The sequence below is a fragment of the Syngnathus leptorhynchus genome, chromosome 13 (assembly GCF_054491065.1).
Source record: "Syngnathus leptorhynchus isolate UIUO chromosome 13, UIUO_Slep, whole genome shotgun sequence".
In the NCBI taxonomy this organism is placed as follows: domain Eukaryota; kingdom Metazoa; phylum Chordata; class Actinopteri; order Syngnathiformes; family Syngnathidae; genus Syngnathus; species Syngnathus leptorhynchus.
Window position 1 is genome coordinate 9,628,963 of NC_141207.1, and position 24,076 is coordinate 9,653,038.

Below are 24,076 nucleotides of genomic sequence, written 5' to 3' on the forward strand. Positions count from 1 at the left end.
GAAAGAAACGGAGCAATAAACGACTTTCATGGAACATTCGCTCCACTGAAGAGACATCAGTTCTGGGAGGAACAATTTGCATCTCACACCTGCCTCAGTCTGGAGTAGCTTCCAATCTGAAATGGAGCAACTGGCAGTCAAAAAGAATTCATTGGTTCCCTACGTCTTGATGATGACTTCACAAAATTTGAACAATTCAAAATGATAGATTGTTTTGCTGTCATTATCAACAATTGGCAATTGAGCAAAATTGTTTGTTTCGATTGAATTTGATGCACTCACATTTTTTGAAATCAAAACCGATATTCCAATTTGAATCCAAAGTTCTAAAAATTCTCGTACTCATTAACATCAAGAAAAATTGCTTGAAGCATTGTCAAAAAGAATTAAATCATGGAACACGTTACAAAATAATAACAGCCAAAAAACACCATTCTAAGTCATGCAAGCTGTAATCATTTTGAAGTGGCTAATTAAAGGTACATTTAACTCTTCCCTATGATTAACAATTACAAATGACTGTCTGGAAAAACAGGAGCAATATTAAAAGAGGAGGAAATTACAGTATAACCGACTGCATAAGCTTCATAACCATGGGAGTGATTTGAGCGCTTTGCGTTATTTAATGCAACTAAAATGGGCCGAGAGAGGAATAAAGATATTGATTAGTGTATAAAAGCAGCAAATTAAAATAAAGAGCTTCCTGGGATCACTCAACTGCCTCATTTCTGTTAGTATAGCCCAGTAAAGTTAGATTCGATCTTTGCTGAATTACCATAAATGTAAGCAGAGCATGATATTTGAGATTCCATAATCATTTCTTGGCTTGTGATCTCTCATTTGGACTAGCTCTGAAAAGAAATCCAAATGCTGCAGTGCACCCGTCTCGTAGCAATAGAAGCAGCTTTCCTTCAAATGATGACTTTCCCCACCTGAAAGAAGGTCAGGTGGTCTGGCTCAATCAAAAAGGGAAAAGCGGCAGGCAGGAAGCAGTGCCAATGAAAGGGAATTCCTTAGATCATGAATACTGAGAGGGACTCAGCTTGGAAGCTGAAAATGCTTTTCTTTTTTGGGAAGGAGCATAACAGATCACCAGATAAAATTAAAACAACTTCAATAAATGAATTTGGTGTCTTAAACTGGAGAATTTTTTATAGCTTTATCTACATTTTTGGAATGCTGAATATTTTTGATTTCGTACTTTATTGTTCTTTGTGCAGCTGCTTAGTTACGCTTTTTGTGAAAACGTCAAATCATAATCATCAAATTCATCTCGTGCAAATACACAGTATGACTTCAGGACAGTGGTCAGCGCTAAGCCGTTGTGACAACTTTAGAAAACCTTTCCGACACCTTTAATCACTTTTCTTTTTTTTTTCTTTTTACTACAAGGAAAGTACGATGTGACTTTCGGATATCTGCACTAGATTAGTATTATTTTTTTGAATGACCTAAGCAGACAAATGTGACAATTACTGTTATTGTCGCCTTTATTTGGTTGGCAGCAACAGCAAAACTGAGGCCTTTGGCAAAAATTCCCAAATTAAAAAAATAGATACTGTGCTAACATCACACTGCTTCCTCTAGTCAAACATTAGAAGCCTATTCATTTAACACAATAGGTATATATATATATTTTTTTTTACTGTACAACAAGTTTGCAACACACACACACACAACATTATAGTATAGTCATTTACAGTGTGAAGGTTGTTGATACATTATTTTCATGAGATAAATATTTCACATCATCAAATCCAAAAATATATTACTGCACTGGAAATTATTTTGAATTCCAATTTTGTTTTAAAATACAGACATTGATTTCGCTTTAGTATTCAATGTCTCCTGAATGTTTCAAACTGTGAATCTAACACACAAATTCACATAACCTTCTAAAAGTCACACCAAAAAAGAATCATTTGTGAAACCTCTGACCACAATCACATTTCAAATTTGATCATATTTGGGTACGACCAAGTCATAAATGTTTCTCACTATTGTTTCTGTGTTGTTGTCATAACTAGTACTTGTATATCCAAATAAATTCAGGCCCCATCTATCTATCTATCCGTACCATAGCACTACCACTGGGGGCATTTTGTCCAATGAAGAGAGCAGAAGACCATTTAGCACAACAAGTCGACTGATATCAGGCATTTCGATGCCATGTTGACACAAAATCTCCACAAGCTTTATCATTTTAAAGACATCGGACACTTTAACAGGTACCCACTTGAAGACCAACTGAGATAAAGAAACTGTAGTCGTTGAAACTCCTACCATTTTTGAAAGGAATAGCTATTTTTTTGAAGGCAATGCTGCCCGGCCGTTCAACAATCTATTTCATGGGCTGAACTATTCGGTTACATCGCTACCGAGCCATATATTTTGATATAATTTCAAAATTTCAAACTATACTATGCTGTTAACTCATTCAGTGCCATTGACGGTTATAGACAGGCAATGAGTTAATTTCAAATGAATCTGTAAAAAATATGACGTCTCAATATGTCAGTATGAAGTTAACAGTATTGTCATGGCGTTTTAAGTTTAGCCGAGTCAACATTACAGAGAAACTGTAGACCCCCTTTGGTCTCGTCAATAGAAAGTCACAAAAATGAAGGGGTAGAGTGGGGAAAATGTTAGGGGTCGGCTTTAGCATTTTAACAAACAGATTTTTGATGCCCAGCTAACAAAAATGAATTCATATGTTTACATAAATTGTGCTCCATGAAGGGTCAACCCAAATCTTGCATGAGTGACTTAATGAAGTATGAATTGCACGCAAATCTACTTGAGGTGGGAGGGATTTCTGCCATCTCTAAATGTTGACAATGTTGAGCTGGTTTGTGCTTTGGAAATGGCTTCACTATTATTATTTTATTTTTTTTTTCCTAAAGACATTTCAGCGGTTTTGGCTCATTGGCTCAAAGTCTGTGGCAGATGTCGTGATGAGTTAAAAGCAGCTCTCTCTGCATAACCCCATTGTAAGTTTCAATATTTAATTAGCTGTGTCAAACCAATCTAGCAATGGCAGCATTTCGAAATGTCTTTTTTTTTTCTCCCACAAAGCTAAAAAAAAAAGCAAATTCCAAATTTCAGCTATACTTGACTGTATATGTCAACATCACAAAATGAAGTACAGATATGTTTCAAACTTTTGCCCATACTAACTATGTTGACAGTTTCAAATCCCAATTTGTCAAAACCTATAACAGCATTATGGCTGTCAACAAATCAATACCAATGAACAACCTCCAAACAAGTTTGTGAGTAGACCTGAAATATGATCTCGCTCAAAAATAAATATTGAAATTTACAGTGACATGTTGAATCAACCATACGCCAAAAAGTATCAACATAAATGATTTTCTCCTAATCCTTTAAAAAGTCACTTCATCAGATGGAGCAAGAATTTGCCCGTTTTCGTGGTTTAGGCTTCCCGAAGTCTCTGTCATCAGCAGCGCAGTGACTGAAGGAACAAATGGTCTGCGAGAGCCGACGCATGCCCAAGCGGAACACGCTATTGGACAAGCTGTAGATGACACAGTTGCAAAAACTGTTGCTAATGGCTAACCAAGTGGTAATGAAGGAAAACGCTGGGCTGTCCAGGACATGGGAGCTTTCCAACACAAAGTAGATAATGTAGGGGAGCCAGAGCATATAGAACACGCTGGTGATGCGGAAGAGCACCATGGCGTAGCGCCGATCCGGTCCGTGCCCTCCTTGATGCCCGTCCTTGTCTCCGTCCGCCGTATCCATGTCTCGGGTTGGAAAACGTGCCCGGCGTTCACTGATGTCCCTGTTGTGCTGCTGGCAAATGCGAAATATGTGGTAGTAGGTGAAACACACCACCAGTGTGGCAGGTGCGTACAGCAAGCACACCACAAAGCCCGTAAAGAGGGCTGAGGTGGGCCAAGACTGGGCACACCACTCAAAAATGTCCCCGTGATAGCCCGGCTTGCCCCAACCCAAGAAAGAAGGCAAGAACACCAAGCTGGAGTAAACCCATATGACGCTGATGCAGGCCCTTAGTCGACACGGCGTCACCAGTTGGTTGTAAGATAGCGGTTGTGTTATCGCCAGATAGCGGTCCACGCTGATACAGGCCAAACAAGCCATGGAAACACTTTTGAGAACTGAGATGACATAGCTGAAGACTTGACAGGTGATTGGCTCCTGGACACTTGCAGGGTAGTGGAGCAAAGACAAAGTGGGCACCAGGCAGCTGAGACCCACCAGGAGATCGGCGTAGGCCATGGTCTGGATAAAATAGCTGGTGTTGTAGTGATGTAGCAGCGGGGCGCAGTGGAATACGAAGATCACCGTCAAGTTGCCCACAATGATGAGAACGGTCAGGAGGACCACGACGGCGGTCTCCAGGATGCAAGCCTCTAAACCTTTCTTGAAGGCCCAGCCCAAGGGACACGAGTGGTTTGAAGCGATGCCGGAAAAGACGTCTCCTCCGCGGCTGGTGTTGGGTGCGAGCATGGAATCAGTTGTCATGTCAGACAGATTCATTGTTCTGGGTGGATCCTCGGGAGACAGCTTGATGGTGCAATTTCCACAAGGCAACGGCATGAAAGTGCAAATTGCCTTCTCCCCTCCCTCCCACTGTTCCAGGTCCCCGTAGCCACCTTTACTTAATGGAGCTTAATGCGCTACCCTTGCTCGCTTTCACCTGACTTTCACATTGATGAGTCTCAATCAAGGGAAAAGTGACGGCAGAAAAAGCAGTCGGGCTTTGGCGGGGATAGGATGAGGCTTTTCTTTTCCACATGGTTTATGAAAAAAGGGAGTAGCGAGGAGGAAAAAAGCCGTGTAGAATTATAGCTGAAGTGAGCATCTGTCGTAAAGGTGAGGTTCATGCTGCTTTGCTTGCCAGCGTGTGGCCTTTATCGCCCATTTTAAAAGAGCTAACACCAAAAGGATGAGGACATAAGCTGTTTTCACAAAGACACAGATGAAAGAGCTTGCGAGCCAGTCAAGAAACCTTAGCAAGAGCTCAATGTATTCAAAATGTTAGACGGATTCCCAGAAGAAACAAACAAAAAACAAAAAAAGGTATGACCAATCCAAATATTGGCCAATTTGGCACCCATTTCCTAAAAAAAGTGGAGCTGGCATCACAGTTTCATGGGGTGGCTGTGTTTGCGAGCTTCCCTTATTTTGGTGGTCCTCGGCATTGTCTGGAGCTCATGTGTGCCTAACCATTGTGAGAGTCAAAACACAGACACGAGCTAAAAAAAACACGGGGGATATCCACACGAGATAATGTCACAATTCTCTCAGCGTACACACTGCTGTTGAGCGTATCAAGGCATCCGTGTGCAGGAAATTATTATTTTTTTTAAATCCACTGTACAACGTCTTTTCACAAAATAAAGGTGCCGCAAAAAATATTTTGTGCATAACACCAAGTGTAGAAAATGTCCTCTCAAAGTTGTGTATTTTGAAGACAACAGGTGCGTGAAATGGTGGTAGAGTCCGATGAAGGCATGAAATATCCGACTCCCGTGTAGGCAGGCAGGGCAGGTGAAAGAAGGGAAGGAAGGAAGGGAAGGACTCTCTAGGAGCTATGAGAGGCCAGCTGAATAACTCAGCGCTCCACTCACTTTGACTCCTCAGCAATCCGCCGGCACACACAGAGAGTAGAGGTACAATCTGACAAGCACTTTTTTTTTTTCACCACGCTTGCATTTTTGTCTTGGGATTCAGAAGGATGTGAAATAGGCGCTTCAGCCCATTTTCTTCCATTGTGTCCATAGATTTTGCAACTTGCCTTTTAAAGCATTCATTCTTTTGGAGAGGGATGGGGGGGGGTCCTGTCGAGCTTTGCCTTTAACTCTTCTCTCTGTATGTCTGACGCCCTTAGAATAAAAAAAAAAAAAACTTGCTGCGCAACAAAAGGGAAATCCGTTACAGTAGCATTAAAAAAAAAAAAAAAAAGAAAGTCCCAGTTCTAACCACTGTCCTCTGCAAAATGTAATTCCGGAGCATGATGAGCCATTTTGGTAATCCTGTGTAGCAGGCACAAAGACAAAAATGGTCCTCTATGCAGAATCGAAAAAGAAATCAAATGAAAAAAAGATGACTACACAAATGGAAGTGTGCTAATTCTGCAGCAAGCAAAACAATGAGACCAAGAGTCCCTCAGCCCTGGTGCAGTAAGAAGGAGAGATGCTGTGACTGGCTTACACTTCCCTCCCTCCCTCTCTACATAGTCTTTGGAGCTCGCACACTCAGTCTCTCTCTTTACACACACCCTCCCCCTCTTCCTTGCTCTCTCAGCCCGCTCACCGTTGGACGACTCTACTCCCTTCTTCACCTGAGGCTCCCAACCAATCGCTCCGTCACAACGGCTTTTTCCCAGTGGTACAAACACAAACAGTAAGTCGAAATATTGCCAATATTGTATATTAAGCCGAAACCTCAGGCTCTCTATTTTTCACTTGTGAATTTCCCACTTAGTTCCGTATAGCTGTCCTTTGCATCCCACATACAGTCTGTCACATTTTTCCGAGGACAGGAAAAGAGACTCAAACCAAAATCTTGACGTAAACATCGATGGAATTATTTTCTGACGCTCGGATTATAATACGTAACATTTTTCAACCAGCTCACAAAAAAGAAATACAAAGCGATTCTGATAGAATGGATGAACACTGTGTAATATTCAATTCGTGAATTATGTACCGTAAAAAAAAAAGATAGAAATGTAAGTCAGCTCGAAATGCAACAGCTGTTACTCTGTAAGGAGCCAGTCAATGGAGAGCTGTGCTCAGTGCTGCGGACACTGATGAAAGAAAAACACCACCAGAAGGCAACTGTTAATTATTCATTCTTCTACCAAAGTGAGCCTGCGGGGCCACTTGGAAACAAAGGTGAATGCTTCCCACAATTCAACCCTGCTCCACCCCAACATCAAATTTCAATTTCACTACTCTCTCTTATGAAAACATGACTACATCGTGCTGGTCATCTAAACGCGCGTTCAAATGCTTCACATTTAAATAGACAATCACTTTCCGCAGAAACACATCAGGCCTACATTTAAGTAACATGAACTATTAGCAAAAAAAATAAAAATATATATATATCTACAGGAATAACAAATCAACAAGGAATGAATGCTATAATTCAACGTCCACGCTTGTAACTTCTCACGTGGTATCAGTCCGTTGTTGGAGTCTTAATGTAGTGTGTAGGCTGCGCTGGAGTAAAAGTGTGGAAAAGCGAAAAATCTTAAGGTCAAAGACGGGCTGGGCTGCCTGCTGGAATCACCATCTATCACTTTCCATTTCATCTCCCAGCACACAGTGCTAAAGACCTGTCAGACCACTCCGCTTCTGATATGTATACTTATTATTCTCTCACTCTTGTCCTTGCTGCATGTAGGTCATGATGCATCTCTTATTCATATGTAGAGGTTACATGTAAATATTTCATTCAACAAACACAGGAGTGGAGTGAATATTTGCATTTCATTTGTCTGCTAAGGCTCAAATCTCAGCAATAATTTAGCAGACGTTTGTCATGACCAAACCATGCCATGCATTTGACCTGATTTTATTTAGATTTCTCAAACGTTGAAATTGAGAAGATAAATTGTACTGTACTGTATAATACTGTCGGGCTACACTCAGCAGGCAATGTGACACAGAAACGCTGTGACCAGAGAAGATGCTTTAGGCTGGATCTGCTTAATCCGAGCTGTCATATCAGTGTCAGGATGGCTAGAAGGCGATGGCAACACACACGCACACTCGCACGTGCACTGTGTGATATTTTACAAATACTTAGAAGATATACATCTAGTTATACCGCGGGTATGGTTTTCTTTTTTTATGTACAGTATATTTAATTTCCACTTGCTCAGATACTCCAGTTTGTTCACAAAACTACTTTTCTGGTGCCCACTGGTCCATGCAATGGATATGTGAATAGGAGCTGGAGGGCTTTGAGAATAGACCTATAGTGTAAACTCTATACATTCTAACTCTAGTTTTAGAAGGTATCGTTTCTTTTTTAGAGAGTAGAGGTGCTGACCCCATAATAGACTGGCTGCTGTGTCGCAGGCCCGGAAATAGCTGGCCAAGCTATTTAAAATGGAGGGTCAAGCGTAGTAGCACACCTTGGGCTTGTTCGGCTTGAGGGAAACGAAAAGGTTGTTAAAATGTCACCAGCAAACACCAAACCCAACCGCAAATATAGTGCTGCGCCAGCTCAGAGTTATTTGGAAATGTCTCAGATGCCCTGAGGACGTGTGTGTGCATTTCTGACTGTGATGGATGTAATTGCAAGAAATTAGACTTTCAATGTTGGGATATCAAGGTCACAAGCCATAGGCCAAGACCTACGAAATAAATAAATTGTTAAATTTATTTATTACTCATCCAATAGTATACGAATCCATTCACCAGGCTTTAAATAACTCCAAACAGATACAAACTGCAATTATTTCCACTTAAACCTTTCCAATAAGGGCGAGAAGTCCAATTACTTGCAACTCAATTAGCATTAATGTTGTCACTGAGCCCAGAGACTCGACATTAATATGCTCCACATCACCCCAGCCATCACTGTCATTGTTCCCTCTTTGCCTCTCTCCTTTATATTCCCTCAGTTCCATCCATTCATTTTGTGCTGCTATTAATAGCCGCAGCGCAGCGCCTATCAATACCATACTCCGGCAAGACAGGAGGTGGGTGGGCAACAGTCACTCAATTGAAAACAAGTCATCTGAAATAAAATAAAATAAGGCTTAGACTTATGTAAGGAGCGAGAGACAGAAAAGTGTCTCTTGGAACAAAACAATAAAAATGGTGCTGCCGATGGGGCAAAAAAATAAAATAAAAAATACAACTCAAATAAAGGTAGTGAGAATTATTATGAAACAGGAAAGGCAGACACATCAACGCACTTTACACGGTTGATGACCAACAACTAAAAAAGTGACTCGGAGAAAAACAAGTCTGCCAGATTTTCTTATTGACACAGATTACCTCCCTCCCTCTCATCTATTTGCTCACTCACTCCATCTTTTTAAGCAGACTATCCTGACTTCATCCTTCGTGCCTTTTGATTGCGGTCGCTCTGCGGTAGAGAGAAGGACTATTGTATTTGCCATAAAAGCCAAGATCTTTGTCTTCTTTGTGTGTTCGCCCAGCTGCTGCTGCCTCTTTGTCATTCTGCCCACTGATTAACAAATATCTCACTCAAAAACACAAGATGGACCTCCGCCAAATTTCTTTTTAAATGCATCATTAATACATGCATAGTAAAAATTGCAGTATTCCCCCCCCCATAAAAAAAAAAATCATGATAAGGACGTGCCCTTCCACCAACTAGTCCGTACATATATTCAAAGGTTTTCATATAATATTTAGATTATATACAAAAAAAGATATTAAATTTTAGTTCATCCCAAAATTGAGATGAAGGTGATTTAAGGCATGGAAATTTATCGGCATAATTGTTGAAAAGCAATGAACCTAATCCACCATTCTTTCTCTATGCTAATGTTAACCACAGCTGACTTTGGCCGAGAAGCAAAGTACACTCGTAGCTTACCTGTCGCCAGCCAATTGCAGAAAAATATCGTCTAATAAACCGAAAATATGTCAACTGGAATTGTTTGTATTTGGTAAAAAAAGTGGGCTGTTTTTTCATGCTAGCCAACGGGAACTTTGTTCCAAAGAACTATGACTTTTCTGTCATTCATTTACCTTGGTGATGAGGATGCGATAGTGTTCAAGCAGGTCATGGTTGTCGTGGCAACCGGCCAGCAGCTGCCATACTTCAGCTCTCAGTGGCTCTGGAATGCCACTACGGACCAATGGGTGCAAACCCTTTGGACGAGTGGACAGGTTCCCATGCCTAAAATATATGTTCAGTATTACTTCAAAAGCACAGTGGAAGAGCATTTTTCTTTTAAAACCAACTGTAATTGCAATATTACTGTACGGACATGAGTAAAACGTGTCTATAAGAGGCAATGCATTCGGAAAACTGGATTTTACAAACCGTCATTGTATTAGTGGGATGAGATTTACTTTGTATATGATCCTATCTATATTCAAGCATGCATGAGGGTAGAATAGCTTTGATTGTGTCACGAAGAAGTTAACAACCACATTCGTCTTTTTTTTTTTTAAATGAGACGGACCTTTCACGATTTTCATTAGTGATATTCCGACATCTGACAATTGCAACAGGCATTTAAAATAAATCAAGGCAATTTAAATCAAAGCGTGACAAAACTGAAAATGTGTGCAAGAATATTAAGACCCGAAACATGCATTTTTTTTTTCAACTCATTTAGTACCAACGATGGTTATAAACGTCAAAGATATGAATTGGGTTGGCAGTGAATGAGCTTTATGGCCTTACCATCGAGTGAGAATTGCTCCCCACAACTCCAGAATTTTCTCAGGACAATCTTTGGAAACATCTCCCGTCCCGCTGGAGATTTCACTGTCACTGTCTACATACAACACAGAAGATTTATTAGAGATTTGTCTCCAGTAGTGACCTTGATGTCTGTGACGTTTGGGCCAAACGAGAACACAAAACTCAATCCCAGATCTCGTGCTAAGCATTTAAATTGGGCCTTTGTGTTCCGAGCACACTATTTAATAGGGGTTGGAGCGTTTCGACTGGGCCTACACATTCCATTATCGTAATGGGCGCCCATCTGGCGCTTTGCATTGCAAAACACTTGTGCGTACTGTCGATGCAGCGGCGGCACCGCCTGCCTGCCTGTCTGTCTGTCTAGCCCCTGCCCGGCCGCTTCTGCTGGTGGACAGACGGATTCCCACACATAAACCACCCACCGTCTAGTCTAGTGTATGTGCGGCATTTCGACAATTTAATGTAGAAATGAAAAATCATGGTGAATTCACTTTTCATACAAACAGTTTTCAAAAGTGCTTGCTCTCCCGTTATGTATGGAATTAAACAAGCAAGTGTTTTGTTATTGCTTATTTCCACAATCCATTAGCAATATTTTTTATATATTTTTTTTTAACCAAGAAGGGAACGGACAGATTGGTTGCCAGGTGACTCATGGTATAGATACTTCATTTCACTTGGCTGAATTGTACCATACATTTTCCAAAGCAGTGACAACAGAGCAATAACTTAATTGCGTGCATGGTGGCTTTAAAAAAATGATTTTTTCATGGCTTATTTCTATGAACACTGAGGGTCTTTCCTTCACAGAAATAAATCAATACATTTTGTACGAGCGCATTTCTTGCAGCCACCTTCTTTCTTCTATACATCCCAACAACAAAAGCATGCATGTGCTTTGTATGTGCCCAAAGAGCTCTTTCAAATTGTTCAGGTTGTGCTCCAGAGGTCACATGGGCAAGAAGCACGTGTTTGCTGATGTACATTACTCATATTACCTTTCTAATCATCTCGAGATAATGAAAATGTGAATAAAAGCGACCAAAATGATCACAGCTGTTATTGCTTAAATGAACAATTACCAAAGAGACACTAGAATAAATGCAAAAAGCTTTATTTTGAATACAAACATACAAAATTATCAATCGTATAAATTTTAGCACGGTCGAAATTGTAAATAGCGGCAAGCAAATGGAATTGCCATGCATGCAGGACCTTGCCAAACGTACCGAAAAACATGCTAGTGATATATTAAGAAGTGCGTTGATGTCCAATTTTGGACATTGATCATGGCGATAAGATTTGATGTTGCGTCCTCTTCTTCTTCTTCTTCTTCTTTTCTGATTTGTTTCATCTTCTTTCTTTGTTTGCTGTTGGGGTGCCCACTAGATGGGAGAAGCCAAAATAATGACTACCACTCTTCAAGATGCAAAATTTGCAATTTTTCTGTAAAAACATCCCTAAGGAACTCTTTGGAGTGTGCATTAAATGTGCACATCACAGAATTTAACCCTTTTTTTTTTCTTTTAGTCTCAAGACAAACACTGCTTTAATTGGATTAATTTTTATGTAATTATTCATTACATTTTTATTCATTAACACTGTGCACATATAGGGGATGGTTAATTCTTAGTAGAGTCTGCATATACGCACGCGTGTATGCACTGTTGGAAAGGGTGACAAAAACATGCTGGACAATAGAATAGTGACAGTGGTGTAGAGGGAACCGCAATGAGAAAAAGAAATGTCTCCTTGGGGCACCCTGAAGCCCACAAGAAGGAAAGAAATAATAATAATTAAATGTGTGCGCTTCTATTGACTGTGCGGGTATTCATTTTTGGACACAATAAGGCTGACCTCCAACTCCATGTCCCTGAGTGTCTGGGGAAAGGAGGGAGGGAGGGTTCACAAAGCCCTCTGAATGGCTCCCATATAGTGAAAAGCATAGCTTGGGAAGCCAAAGAATGTGCTTCAATTAATTGCACAGGTCAACAATTTTCTTGCCTTCTGTTAATACAAGGTGAACATTTTGAAAACATCAAGCTGTACTCAATAATAAATGCAAAATGCCAAAATATGATGTAGGATTTTTTGCTAATTACCAATGCTTGCACATGGCAAGAAACAGGAATCCATTGACACAATCAATAATGTTCATCCACATCCATGACGTCAATGACTTAATTGATTGTATCTGACACTAAAAAAAAAAATCATCTCAATGCAAAATCTACTTGACCTAACTTTTGAATCAGTCCTAATAATTGAGAACAAAGTTTAAGTAGGAGTAAGTGGCTCCTCTTACCGTCATCCGCCGCCTCGTCCTCTTCAGTGGGTGAGGCCAGTTGTCCTTTGCCTTGATTATTTCTCTCCGCCTCCCTTTGAAGGCTCACCACCTCATACATAGCATCACTCGGACCTGTCCTCTCTGATGCATGCTGTATCAACGCACAAGAGTAGCATTAGCAGAACCCTTCAGCATTACAGTGTACGATCCAGAACAATTCATCAAAAACCAAAGAAATGCTCACGCCCTTGGGTGTCATAAGCAGGTGAAGTTTATTTCGAGACTATTTACTAAGTGTGCTGCTTTAGCCTCTCGCCTGCAGCTGGTGAAGTAGATCAATGAGCTTTGATGCAGTATTGATCCACCCCAAGCTGCCGTAACTTCTCGTGCCCTTTTTCAAGACACTGATGAGAAGAAAAATAAATACAATGTAGCAGATGGCTAGTTTTTTTTTAGACAAATTCCCAGAGACATAGAAAATGTATTTGCCGCTTTGATGTTAGTGTAAATAAATACACTTGAGAATCCCGCTGTCCTGTGACTTTGCATGAAATAAAAATCACGGTTCAATGAGCTGACTCGTAAATCTGCATTTTATATTAACAAATTTGAAAGCTCGTGAGGTGACCTGAAAAAGGTTAGATGAGGTTAAAGCAAATATTTGGGTATGTAACAGAACAGACTGCACTACCCCAAATGTAATCATATTTTATGAATCATTATATTACATTTGAAAAAAAATATTTGATGGGGAAAATAGGACTACAGTAATCCCTCCTACTTCGCGGGGGTTACGTTCCAGACCCACCCGCGAAATGGGAATTTCCGCGAAATAGAAACTAGATTTTTTTGAGCTATTCTTGGAAGATATTCTATTTTTATCGCTGACATCAACCAGCTCGCTGCTAGGGGACTTTCATATCAATGGACTGTGCGCTCCGCATTCATGCCTTAGCGACGAGACTAACAGTGTATTGCTATGTCCAGATGAAGGCCACCGCCGGTGGAGAGTGTTATATCTTTACTATTTTCCAGGTTCTGATGTAGCAAGCATGGTTCGGACAACGACGTGATGGATACTGCTTTATTCCTTTCATCACAGTCAGTTCACTGGCCGTACATCGCAACACTGAACGTCCCCAAAGCTCCCCCTCCCACATCCGGGGTTTTCCCACTACGGAACATGAGTTAGTCCAAAATATACAACATCTAAATATACAACAGAGAGAACGCCCTGAAGTCACATGTGACGATAAAGTATACTGTACTGACTCTTTAATTTATTCATTTCAAAACAAGAAAACGACTTTTAAACATAAGCTATCATTATTAAAGGAAAATGAAGAAACTCAAGTGGCCGCGAAACCTCGTGAAATGATGAAATTTCTGCGATAAAATAATTAATTTACGCATTTTTGAAAACCCGCGATACAGCGAAGCCGCGATAGTTGAAGCCGCGAAGTAGGAGGGATTACTGTATATCATTCTACATTTTATATGTACTACGTGTGTAGCACCTGATAGGCAGCTTCCATAAATAAATACATAAATAAATATCGAAATAAAGTGAAATAAAAAATCGCCCCCCCCCACACACACAATATTATCTTTTAATAAGCTCTTAACCAGTGCACCAGTCTTCCGTTTACTCAGGAGATAACTCCGTAGGCAATCAGGCGTACAAGTCAGACTGCCGCCGTTAATTACCAACACGCCAATAATGAGAAAGAGCCACTTATTAGCCGGCTACAATGGAAAACTTCCCCATACTCTGCTGCCTTGCCAGTTCCCTAATGGATTACTAGAGTAGATCTGTACTTTGCCCTTTTCCATACTAAATCAGAAGAATCTGGCTGGTCATCACTTGTCTCTGACACCTTTTGGTCAAAGTTGTGAGGAAAGCCACATGGCACGTTATTGCGAGGAAGGTGACATTTAATTAAGCGGGGTTTTTTTTGTTTTTTTTTGCAGAACTCATCAAAGCAGCATATGGCCATCACATCCATACATTTGATGACCATTTAGAAATATAGAACAGACATTTTGTTTCTTTTCATTTTGGCGTGTGTGAACATACCTGTCCAAGTTTGAGGTAGAAGGTCTCGCTGAAGGTCTTTCGGCTGAAGTACCAGAAACGTTCGTTTGAGGGATAAACCCTGACCAAAGATTCCATCAGGAAGCGAACTGGCTCCACCACCTCTGTTACGACCAAGTCTACTGCCACCGTCATGTAGGTTTGCTTATCTGCACCAGACAATATATTGCTTTACATATATAGTAAAAAAAACAAAAAAAAAACTTACATTGCATTATAACCTACAACTGATTATTGTACAGTGATCAAATAATATTTTCATTTTTTTTCCCCCATTTCAAATTCATGTCCAGGATGGGCATTAGAGTCAAACCTTTTGGAGCGTCTTCATTGAGGGCCTGGAAGGCTGCAATATTGGGGTTCCATGTTCCTGTGATCACATAGGCCTTTCCATCAGAAGTCTTTCCCATCGACTCCTGGGTAGGGAAGAGATGGTGAAATGTTTCATTGCTAACCACTGACTGCAATGCTTTGTACTGTCAAATACACAGTCGAACAAACAAAGTGCACATGTAGGTAGTCTAATATGCGATGCAGTATTCCACATGCATGATGATGCATTATTCAAAAACTCGCACGATAATTAAAAAATGCCCAACTACAATACAAGACTCACCATGTCTAGCAGATGCATGTCGCTATTGCAAACCTTCTGGCCTGGACTTAGTAGCATTCCAAAACACCTACAAAGAAGACAGGAGCTTTACGCATGCTGGAATAAGTACAGACGTTTTTTTATTATTATATTATTCCCTAACATATTTACAGTACTACAATCAATCTAAAACAGCATTTAAATGTCCATCCATAAGTGCTGCAATTTCCACAAGGTGCAAATTGCTCCTCGAGTTTGGAGCGCCACCCAGTGGTTAGCAGGGGGACATCTCAAAATGACAGTACTATTTCGAAACCTATTGAATATTAAGATGCAGTTTCGAATAGAAAGCACAATTCAAGCATATTGAACAATTGGTTTCATGTTCCACTCAAATTCCATAGATAACAGTACAGAAATGTTTAGACAATGCACCCATGAAGCATACTATAAAATGATGCAACAAAAACAAATCGAAATGTCCACTGGCTGAGAAAATAAAAAGGCAGGTGCTGGTGAGGAAAATTGGAGGTAAGTGACTGGGAAGGCAAAGTGTGTGTGTATGTGGTGGTGGTGGTGGGGGGGGGGGGGGTGACCTAGTTCTTTGGCGCAGCCATTCGGGCTCAGTGTTCGAGTGCAATAACAAGGGCTGCGGGAAGTTACAGGAATTGGCTCAAGCACACACAAAAGTAGTCTGTCCAGGAATTACCGTACGGCAATTTCAAGGTGGAGCTGAGCGCCCGCCTCTCACCTCTCAATGACGAGCTCCTTGTTGCTCATTTGCTGCACTGTAATCACAACTTTCTTCGGAACGTTCTGTCGCAGTTTGAAGTATAATTTGTCTCTGTCCTTGGGAACCGGACTGTGAAAACCAAAAAGAGACGGAGCGGATTATTAAACATAAACCTGTGAAAGGCTAAGTCGGGCGTGAAAAAGAAAAGAGACATGCAAATGACTCGCGTGTATTCATTTGTTCATGGTGGCAAAATACCTGAAATTTCCCTTGCCGTCATCTTCCTTAATTTCCAGGGTGACAGTAAAAATAAAGAGGTCACTGTCAAGAGGACTCAACAGCGGCGTCTCCCTGATATCAGTCGGCCGCGAAGAGCGGCGAAAGGCTGTCGAGAAACTGTACAGGATTCGACTGACCTACGTGGGAAAAGGGAAGAGAAGATCCTTCTATTGGCACTGGAATATCGAGAAATAGCTTTGGTGAAGTGATAGAAATATGGCTCACGGCCTCCTTGATGTGGCAGGCGAAGACGTGAATTTGGAAGACCTCGGAGCTCCGATAACTCTCGGTGAAGCAAAAGCTGTCGCTTTCCACCGAACCGTCACGTCCGCGGGCACAAAACAACACCTTGTAAATGGGAAAGGAGAAAATCTCTGTGCCCGATGCCTGGTCCACAACCCTGCAAAAAGTCATTGAAAAATAGATTCATTACCATGATTTTGCTCATTATTCAAATTAGGATTAATCAAATGATTATTTACTTTGTGGTACAATACAAGAACATGAGGGAAACAAAAAAAAAGTACAAAGACAAAATTCTTTGAAACCCTATGTAAAGTTGAATTTGGACCAAACTAAATGTATAAAAGTGATTATTTCAAAATGTAAAAAAGGTGCACCCGTATGAATTCAAGTATAATTTTCTTGTATAAACAAGCATAGGAATAATAACAATAATCATGTTCCATGGAATGTCATTTAAACTCATTATTTCATTTGGATTAATTGCAAAATTGTCTTAATTCTTGTCAAAGTGCATTTTATGAACTGAAAGCTCAATTGTTTGCAACTTTGGAAAAAAATAAAATCCTACCAACTAAAACTCAAAGTTGCAACAAAATCTCCCTGGCAGATGCAATGTGGTCGAATGAAGTTGACCTTTTTGAGTTGTTTCTTTCTTTCACCAAATGGCTTACCTCACAGAACCTTCCGGTCCACAGGGTACATGCAGAGTGACGGGGATGGGGATGGGACTGTCGGCCCGCAGGGTAGCCATCGCCCTCTGCGCTTCGGCTTCATCACGAGGAGCCTTGACGCAAGTGCTGCCCAAGTAAGACAGCTTGTTGAACTGCACACTGTCTTCCTCTTGAATGGCGGGGCTAGCCGGCGCTGGACACGGCCATCTTATCTCTGGAGGACATAGTAGAAGCTGTCTTTCATTATTGTCACTCACAAATGACGACTATGGAGCTCTTGTGCCAAGCAACACACTATGACGAGAAGTTGAGAGAATGGCATGGGATGTTAGAGAAAACTTCACAAACAGGAAGCAGAACAATGGGCGAGGGAGAACTTCCACTGCTGACTGGCTTTTATTTGACATTACTCTTACAATTTCCTCTCACTTCACTCAGCTCCACTGGTGCTTTCTGTGGAGAAGCCCACCGGGCAACACTACCTGGCGGTTGTATCTCCAGGACTTCTGGGTTGCTGTGCTTCTCCATCTCTTCCACGCTACTTTTCTCCACTTTCTCATCGTCATCGTCGTCATCATCATCATCCAGGACCTCCTCCATTGCTTTCTCCAGCTGCTCACTACCGTTCCAAGACATCTGGTGGAGGAAGGACCATGAATGTTGAAGTAGGGGGTCAGCACGCAAAAGGAGAAGAACAGACCATGAAGAAGAACATGGAGCTTCCTGGATCATGTGAATGATTTACACTAAGGCCACGTTAGCTACTATTTAAAGAGTTGGTTCACTCAAAACAGTCCGTTGGAAAAACAATGCTATACTTTTGTTTGTTTTTATTACTTCACAATGAAGTGTGTTTTGGTGGGTAACAAAATATTGACCAACCCAAAGTGTAGATTCCAAATTCCCCCAATGTAGGACTAATAAAGGTTATCTTATCTCATGACCGTATTCAATTTCATGACGACTCCGCCCCTCTATTTGCTATTATTATTAGCCGGAAACTAATCGAGGAAAACAATGGAAATTGCACTGACACAAAACCTTTTGTTTCAAACAATAAAAATAAAAAAAATCACGACAAACTTTTACCTGCTCCATTGTTTTTTTTAGAAAAAACAATATTTCGTACATAGACTTTTTACCAAAGTCTATGTACGAAATATTTTTCAAAAGCTAATGAATGTATAGCTGACCTTGAGCTTGGGTTTCCCTTCAGAGCCTTGAGGTGAGCCAGTGGCACCAGGCTGTACCAGAACAAACTCCTCGCTGGTGACGGTGGCCACTGACTCTGTGGAACTGCTGACTTTCCGCAGAGAGGAGCTGTCATCCATGGCTGACTCTTCTCAGGAAGTGCAGGGGAGACCAGAGTTGAATCTCTCCCCTTTCCTCCCCACTTCAGCCACTTCTGAATAGAATATAAGCTTGTGTCACAACTTTTGAAACTTATCCAAGAAAATGTTTGCTCATTCTATTCAGACATGCACACAAAAGTGATGGACAGCAGCCACGTCATGTGCTCCAATCATACTTATTGAATTATAGCAAGTAGCGTGAACAATCCAAGCTCACTTACTGAAGGGACTGCCACAGAGAATCAAACCAATAGCGCAAATGTTGGAAAAATGTGCAGAATTGCCACTTCCAGCCAACTACAACACTTACTAAAATACACAAATACGTCACGACCAAACGGCCGCTTACTTTGAGTGGAAACACAGTGTAGTCGTTGCTCATAATTTAAAGCTAAGCAACACCAAAATAAATGCAAGTACATTGCATCAGGGAGAAAGAATGTGTCTGCGGGTTTGTGAGACAGTGACAATCCCAACACTGAACTTCCTACACATCTGATGGAGAAACTTGACAAATTCATCCATGCATCAACATTTTCTTTTGCACTTTTCTTTCTTTATTACAAATGAATTATAAATCAACCAATCTTGTTTTAGGTAGCATCAAACATCCCTATTGTTTACAGTAGATAAATGACTACCGACATACTGTACAGTCAATGGAAAACGCTGTTGTGGCAACTTGTATTATGCACTCTATTGAAGTCAGGAAAAGTATTTCAGTTTTCGACATTTTTAAGTATTGTTAAAAGCACAGACACCTTAGCCAAACTTCCTTAAGCATCATCAGCATCATCAGCATCATCAACAGCAGATGCAATCAAAATGGGAAATAAAGTGCACTCAGCACAGGTCAATCAGGAACAGGCTCCTCGAGTTTAACAATTCAGCCAATGCAACATTAGCCAGCGTGAAGCTACCCTCTCTAATCCTTCTCCTCTCCGCGAGAGTACCAGATCTAGATCCTTTGAACAGCTTGCAGAGCTGCACATGTGCACCGGTATGTGAGCACAGGTAAGTGCAAACTAATCAGGAAGTTGCAAACCAGTGCCAGGTTACTAAATGCTAGCTTTCATCGAAGCTAATGTTCCGCTAACGCCACCCATCTCGAACGAAGTCCAAAACATTGGCTCCTTTTGGGAAGGGCGATAGACAACACCCAAACCGTGCACCAGAAGAAAACAAACAAAGAATTGCACATTTTAAATACGTCGAAACGTCATGCGCTCACTGAAATACGTGCATTTGTTGACAAACAAGCTGTCAACTTACTTGCTTGAAACGATGACGAGTTGCCTGCTAGCTGTCAAGAGTTCGCCGAAGATCGTACGTACAGACAGGACGTATCACTCGATGAGCCAACGGCACACTTTCCGGCCTGTTGTGTGCTGATGCGCATGCGCACTCGCTTCGGTTCAAGCGTGGACGTGGACGTGTATATTAAAAATAGAAAAACATTCTCACAATCCATTATTTGAATATTAGAAATAATCACACACGTTCATTCCAAGCATTTACAAATCTTTATTTGTCAAAATGTATAACTGTCAAATATTAATGTACATATGTATGTCGATTTTTTTTTTTAAATCAACATTTCAAAATATTTTTTTGTTCCATTTAACTAGTGGCTACTGGAACAATTAGGTAGGTGGGTGATATAATAAGTGAAGAATTTTTTTTGTAACAAAAGTTTTTTCCTGACATTCTGTATTGACCTTTATAAACACGACACTTTTCACATTGATTTGAGTAATGACTTTATACCAGTTTCCTGTACACTTATCTGCCCTTGCTCATACGAAGAAAAGAAATGATTCTTTTGTTTTTGTATATATGGATGAAGCTACGTAAAAACAAAGCTGCTGTTATCAACGGTGTCATTGTTTTACTCAGGATTGTGTATTCTGAGAAAAATGTGATTAAAAATGGTATACTCCAAAATACAGAAAGATTGTTGATCACAAATAAAGATGGATGTTCTCACAATGTGACAAGAAACAACACCACTGAGTTCAACTTCATAAATCAACATGAGAGTAATAGCAGTTGAGAAAAAATTGACTCTCCTCATTGAAACACATGCACATGTCCATCTGACAACACAAATATATCTTTGTTGTAAAACCTTTTGCATGGCAAGTGGGTCAGCAATATTCAGCAGAAAAATTACACCATACCATAAAAGAAATGTCGTCTACCGATGTGGTTGCTTCCTTCACTAGTGTTGTCATATAAAAAAAATGACTTGAAGATACAACGCTAAAAATACTTCAATCTTGTTTCAAATACACACATGGGGACACAAAATGGAAGCTCAGTAATTCACCAAGCAAACCAGTGATTGACTCTTTACTGCACTGATGATGTGAGATCACTAGTGAGTCTTAAATCATCTTGCATGGAGACAAAAACTCTTGAATTTCAGCATGCACTGATAAGATCCAGAAAATGTATACTTGTAGGTAGGATGATGTTTTGGCCAGATATGTAAACGCTACTTTAGGTGGGATAGCCCTCGGTCAATGAAGTCAATGAACAGTCAAGTTGACACTGCACATCAAATAAAGTGAGTAGAATAAATGAAGCGTCCGTGCCGCAGCGTCATCACACTTGTGTGCTGATGGCTCGAGTGTTGGTGTAGAAATCAGGTGCTCTGCTCCGCGGAGCCTCCCTCAGCAGGGATCCTTCCACCACGGGCAGCGGCATGACCAGCGCCTGGTTCTCGTAGTGCGTGGGCATGTAAGTGACGCGCTCGCCTCCGTTGCGCATCTCATTAGCGCTCCGGATGAAGAAGGGCGAGTCGTACGGGGAGCAGGAGGGGCAGTAGCGGTCGCGCCCCGCTGCGGCTTTGGACGTCGGAGGTGGCTGTAGGGGTGAAAGCGACAGCGGCGTGCTGCTGAAGGTCCCATCCAAGCCGGAGATGCTGCAGGTGTTGCATTCAAAGTGTTGCAGAGAGTTGGAGCCGCTGTCTGAGCCATTCTTCTTACAGCAGTAGTACTGAAGAAGAAATCAGATATCAACACAAACGTTTCATTTCCAGATGTGAACGGTGGTGTACCTGGAGTCGACAGTAACAGAGCACAGCTATGATACACAGAAGTATCACTGTGGCCAGTATTCCTCCAGTTATGACAACAGTTCCAGCTGTCATCCGACCAGCTCTCCATCAAACGCTGACAAAAGGTACAAGAAAGAGATGGTGCAATTTCTTCTTTTCAATTGCCCGACATCTACTTGACAGTTCTGAGGTTATGGATTCAAATATTAGCTTCTTTTTTATTTTATTTGAAGTCAGGCTCCAGCTCACGTACGTCCCTAATGAGGGCAAGCAATATGGAAAATGAAAGGATGGATCTATACATAGTATGGTATCCTGTTTATTTAATGATGTATGGTTTGCAATTGCACTTATATTCTGCATTATTCCTACTGCCCACTTATTTTGGTCAGAAACACAAGGCCCTCCAAAGGAAAGGGAAATGATTTTGTTTTGTTGTCAACTGAAGACATTTGGCTTTCACTCACATCAGAAGAGTGTCCCTGGGTAAGTGGAAGTTTCACGGTTAACTGAAGCTCAGCTCAGCTCAGAGGTCAGCGTGCTGTGGTCCCGCCCCTGGATGAACACACTTCATGGACATTTCTGTGGACAGAACAAATATTGCAGTTTTGCTTGGATTGTAGTATTGACGTCATCTAAATGTCGTTTTCTCAATCTCCACAAGGTGACAGTGAGAGACAGAAACTGGCCATTGAGTGTACTTTAATAGAGAAAGAGGAGGACCAAAAGGAACAAAAGAACAGGGAGAGAGGCAAATGATGCAAGATGATGAAGAAAGATGAAAGTTCTAAAAAGTTTCACAGCAACAGTCACATTCAAGATGGGAAGAGGAAATAAAATGGAGCAGGAAGAATCCAAAGCATACCACATTCATTTGAAAAATTCTCATGACATGCAATCTGTTGAAATGTATAGCAGTAGGTCATTAGCTTTGTCTCATGGTCGTCTAATCTTCCATTGGGGAAAGGACAACACAGAACAATGAACACAAAAAGTCTTGAGAGCTCTCAGACTGATATTATTAAAGTGACTTTGCTGCATTCACATCCACCACAGGCGCTGGGTTAATGTTTCTGTCAGATGGCACTTTTACCTTCAATTATTTGTGGAGAACAAATAGCAGACTCCCCTCGACATCATCCAGCATTAGAACTCTCTGGATAGGCTGCAATCTCAGAGCCAAGTCACCAAGCAACCTGTCACAAATAATGGATGTATTTTGGAATTTAGGTTCATAAAGTACCCGAGACCTAATTCCATTTTTATGTTTTGGATCAGTTTGTGTGTATGGGGGGGTGGGGGAGGGGGCATCTTGCACGCAAAGGCCCATTTGCACACTCATGCAAGATGAGCAAAAACAGAAGTCACCACTGGGTCCAGATTACATTGGCCCTCGATCCCACGTATTGACAATGCCCATTGTAATTTTGCTCTTTTGATGTTAATCAAAGTAATGAGCAATACATCGCCCCCCCCCCTCCCCTCCCTTAGCTATTTCTCCCTCTGATGGTATGTTCCCAATGGAGTCATGGCCATCAGTCTTCAGGGGCACCTGAAAGGCCTTGACTCATTGGAGGGTTTTTAAAAGATTGATTTTTTTTTTTTTTAGCATTCAGCTAGAGTGGCAGCCCCTCATTTTATGATAAGGTTATTTTATGCTGCCTCGTTGACAGAAATATATTGAATAATTCCATCTCTCCATGCATTGTTCTCAATGGTATCGGCCTGCAGCCATCCCAATCGGACTTTTGGCGACACAATAGAAGTATCTAGTAATGACCCATGGGTGGGATCTCCATGAAAAGCAAATTACAGTAGAAAGAGTAAATGCCAAATGAAAGTCCTTAAACAAAGCATAGAGAATTGTCCTCCAGCAGTACGGCTATTTAATGGGAATTTTATCTGCAGCTTGCAGCAGCTCAAACAAAGATCTAATCTACTATGCAGCATTTAAATGAACATAATGAGTTGACTCTGCGCTACCAAACTCAATACAGAAGCAGACGCAAATGAAATAATCCCATCAATGTTGGAGGTAATTGGATTCCAGGTAATGTGAGCTGACAATAACTGACTGTTATCTCAGTCGTGGTTGCACATGTGGACCTTTGGCATGGTAACCCAGAAGAGACATGAAACCAAAACTGCTTGGATGGAATTCATCGGCATTGGGATCGGGTTTTGCTAATCATTTGATGCACAATAGTAGTCGTAGCATTAGCGTTAATAGTAGTAGTAGTAGTTCCGGGTCTTCTCTGCCTCACGCTTAAAGTGAAGTGGGACATGCAGCGTCCACCTCCCTCCCCCCTTCAAATGAATTAGCTCCACTAAAAGAGATAAG

General features: G+C 41.1%; 3 protein-coding genes across 3 annotated transcripts in view; all 3 read right to left on the reverse strand.

The window, feature by feature from the left end:
- Positions 1-20,041, reverse strand: part of rabgap1l (RAB GTPase activating protein 1-like) — a 39,530-nt gene extending 19,489 nt beyond the window's left edge. Inside the window, exons 1-13 of the mRNA XM_085927766.1 lie at positions 19,947-20,041; positions 18,516-18,727; positions 17,805-17,958; positions 17,323-17,536; positions 16,631-16,805; positions 16,385-16,542; positions 16,145-16,255; positions 15,415-15,481; positions 15,112-15,214; positions 14,781-14,947; positions 12,722-12,854; positions 10,396-10,489; positions 9,732-9,882 (exon numbers count right to left, since the gene is read on the reverse strand). Coding sequence (XP_085783892.1) covers positions 9,732-9,882; positions 10,396-10,489; positions 12,722-12,854; positions 14,781-14,947; positions 15,112-15,214; positions 15,415-15,481; positions 16,145-16,255; positions 16,385-16,542; positions 16,631-16,805; positions 17,323-17,536; positions 17,805-17,958; positions 18,516-18,653 — 1,665 coding nt within the window. The 5' untranslated portion in view covers positions 18,654-18,727; positions 19,947-20,041. The remainder of the gene's footprint in view (positions 1-9,731; positions 9,883-10,395; positions 10,490-12,721; positions 12,855-14,780; positions 14,948-15,111; positions 15,215-15,414; positions 15,482-16,144; positions 16,256-16,384; positions 16,543-16,630; positions 16,806-17,322; positions 17,537-17,804; positions 17,959-18,515; positions 18,728-19,946) is intronic.
- Positions 558-9,723, reverse strand: gpr52 (G protein-coupled receptor 52). Its single transcript, XM_085927768.1, has one exon. It carries the CDS (start codon positions 4,582-4,584, stop codon positions 3,403-3,405), a length of 1,182 nt encoding a protein of 393 aa, XP_085783894.1. The 5' UTR covers positions 4,585-9,723; the 3' UTR covers positions 558-3,402.
- Positions 20,042-21,281: 1,240 nt separating the features above from the next.
- LOC147047619 (protein FAM163A-like) lies at positions 21,282-21,828 on the reverse strand. Its single transcript, XM_085928570.1, has 2 exons — positions 21,736-21,828; positions 21,282-21,674 (listed from the first exon to the last, which is right to left on the reverse strand). Exons 1-2 carry the CDS (start codon positions 21,826-21,828, stop codon positions 21,282-21,284), a joined length of 486 nt encoding a protein of 161 aa, XP_085784696.1.
- Between the last annotated feature and the right edge of the window lie 2,248 nt (positions 21,829-24,076).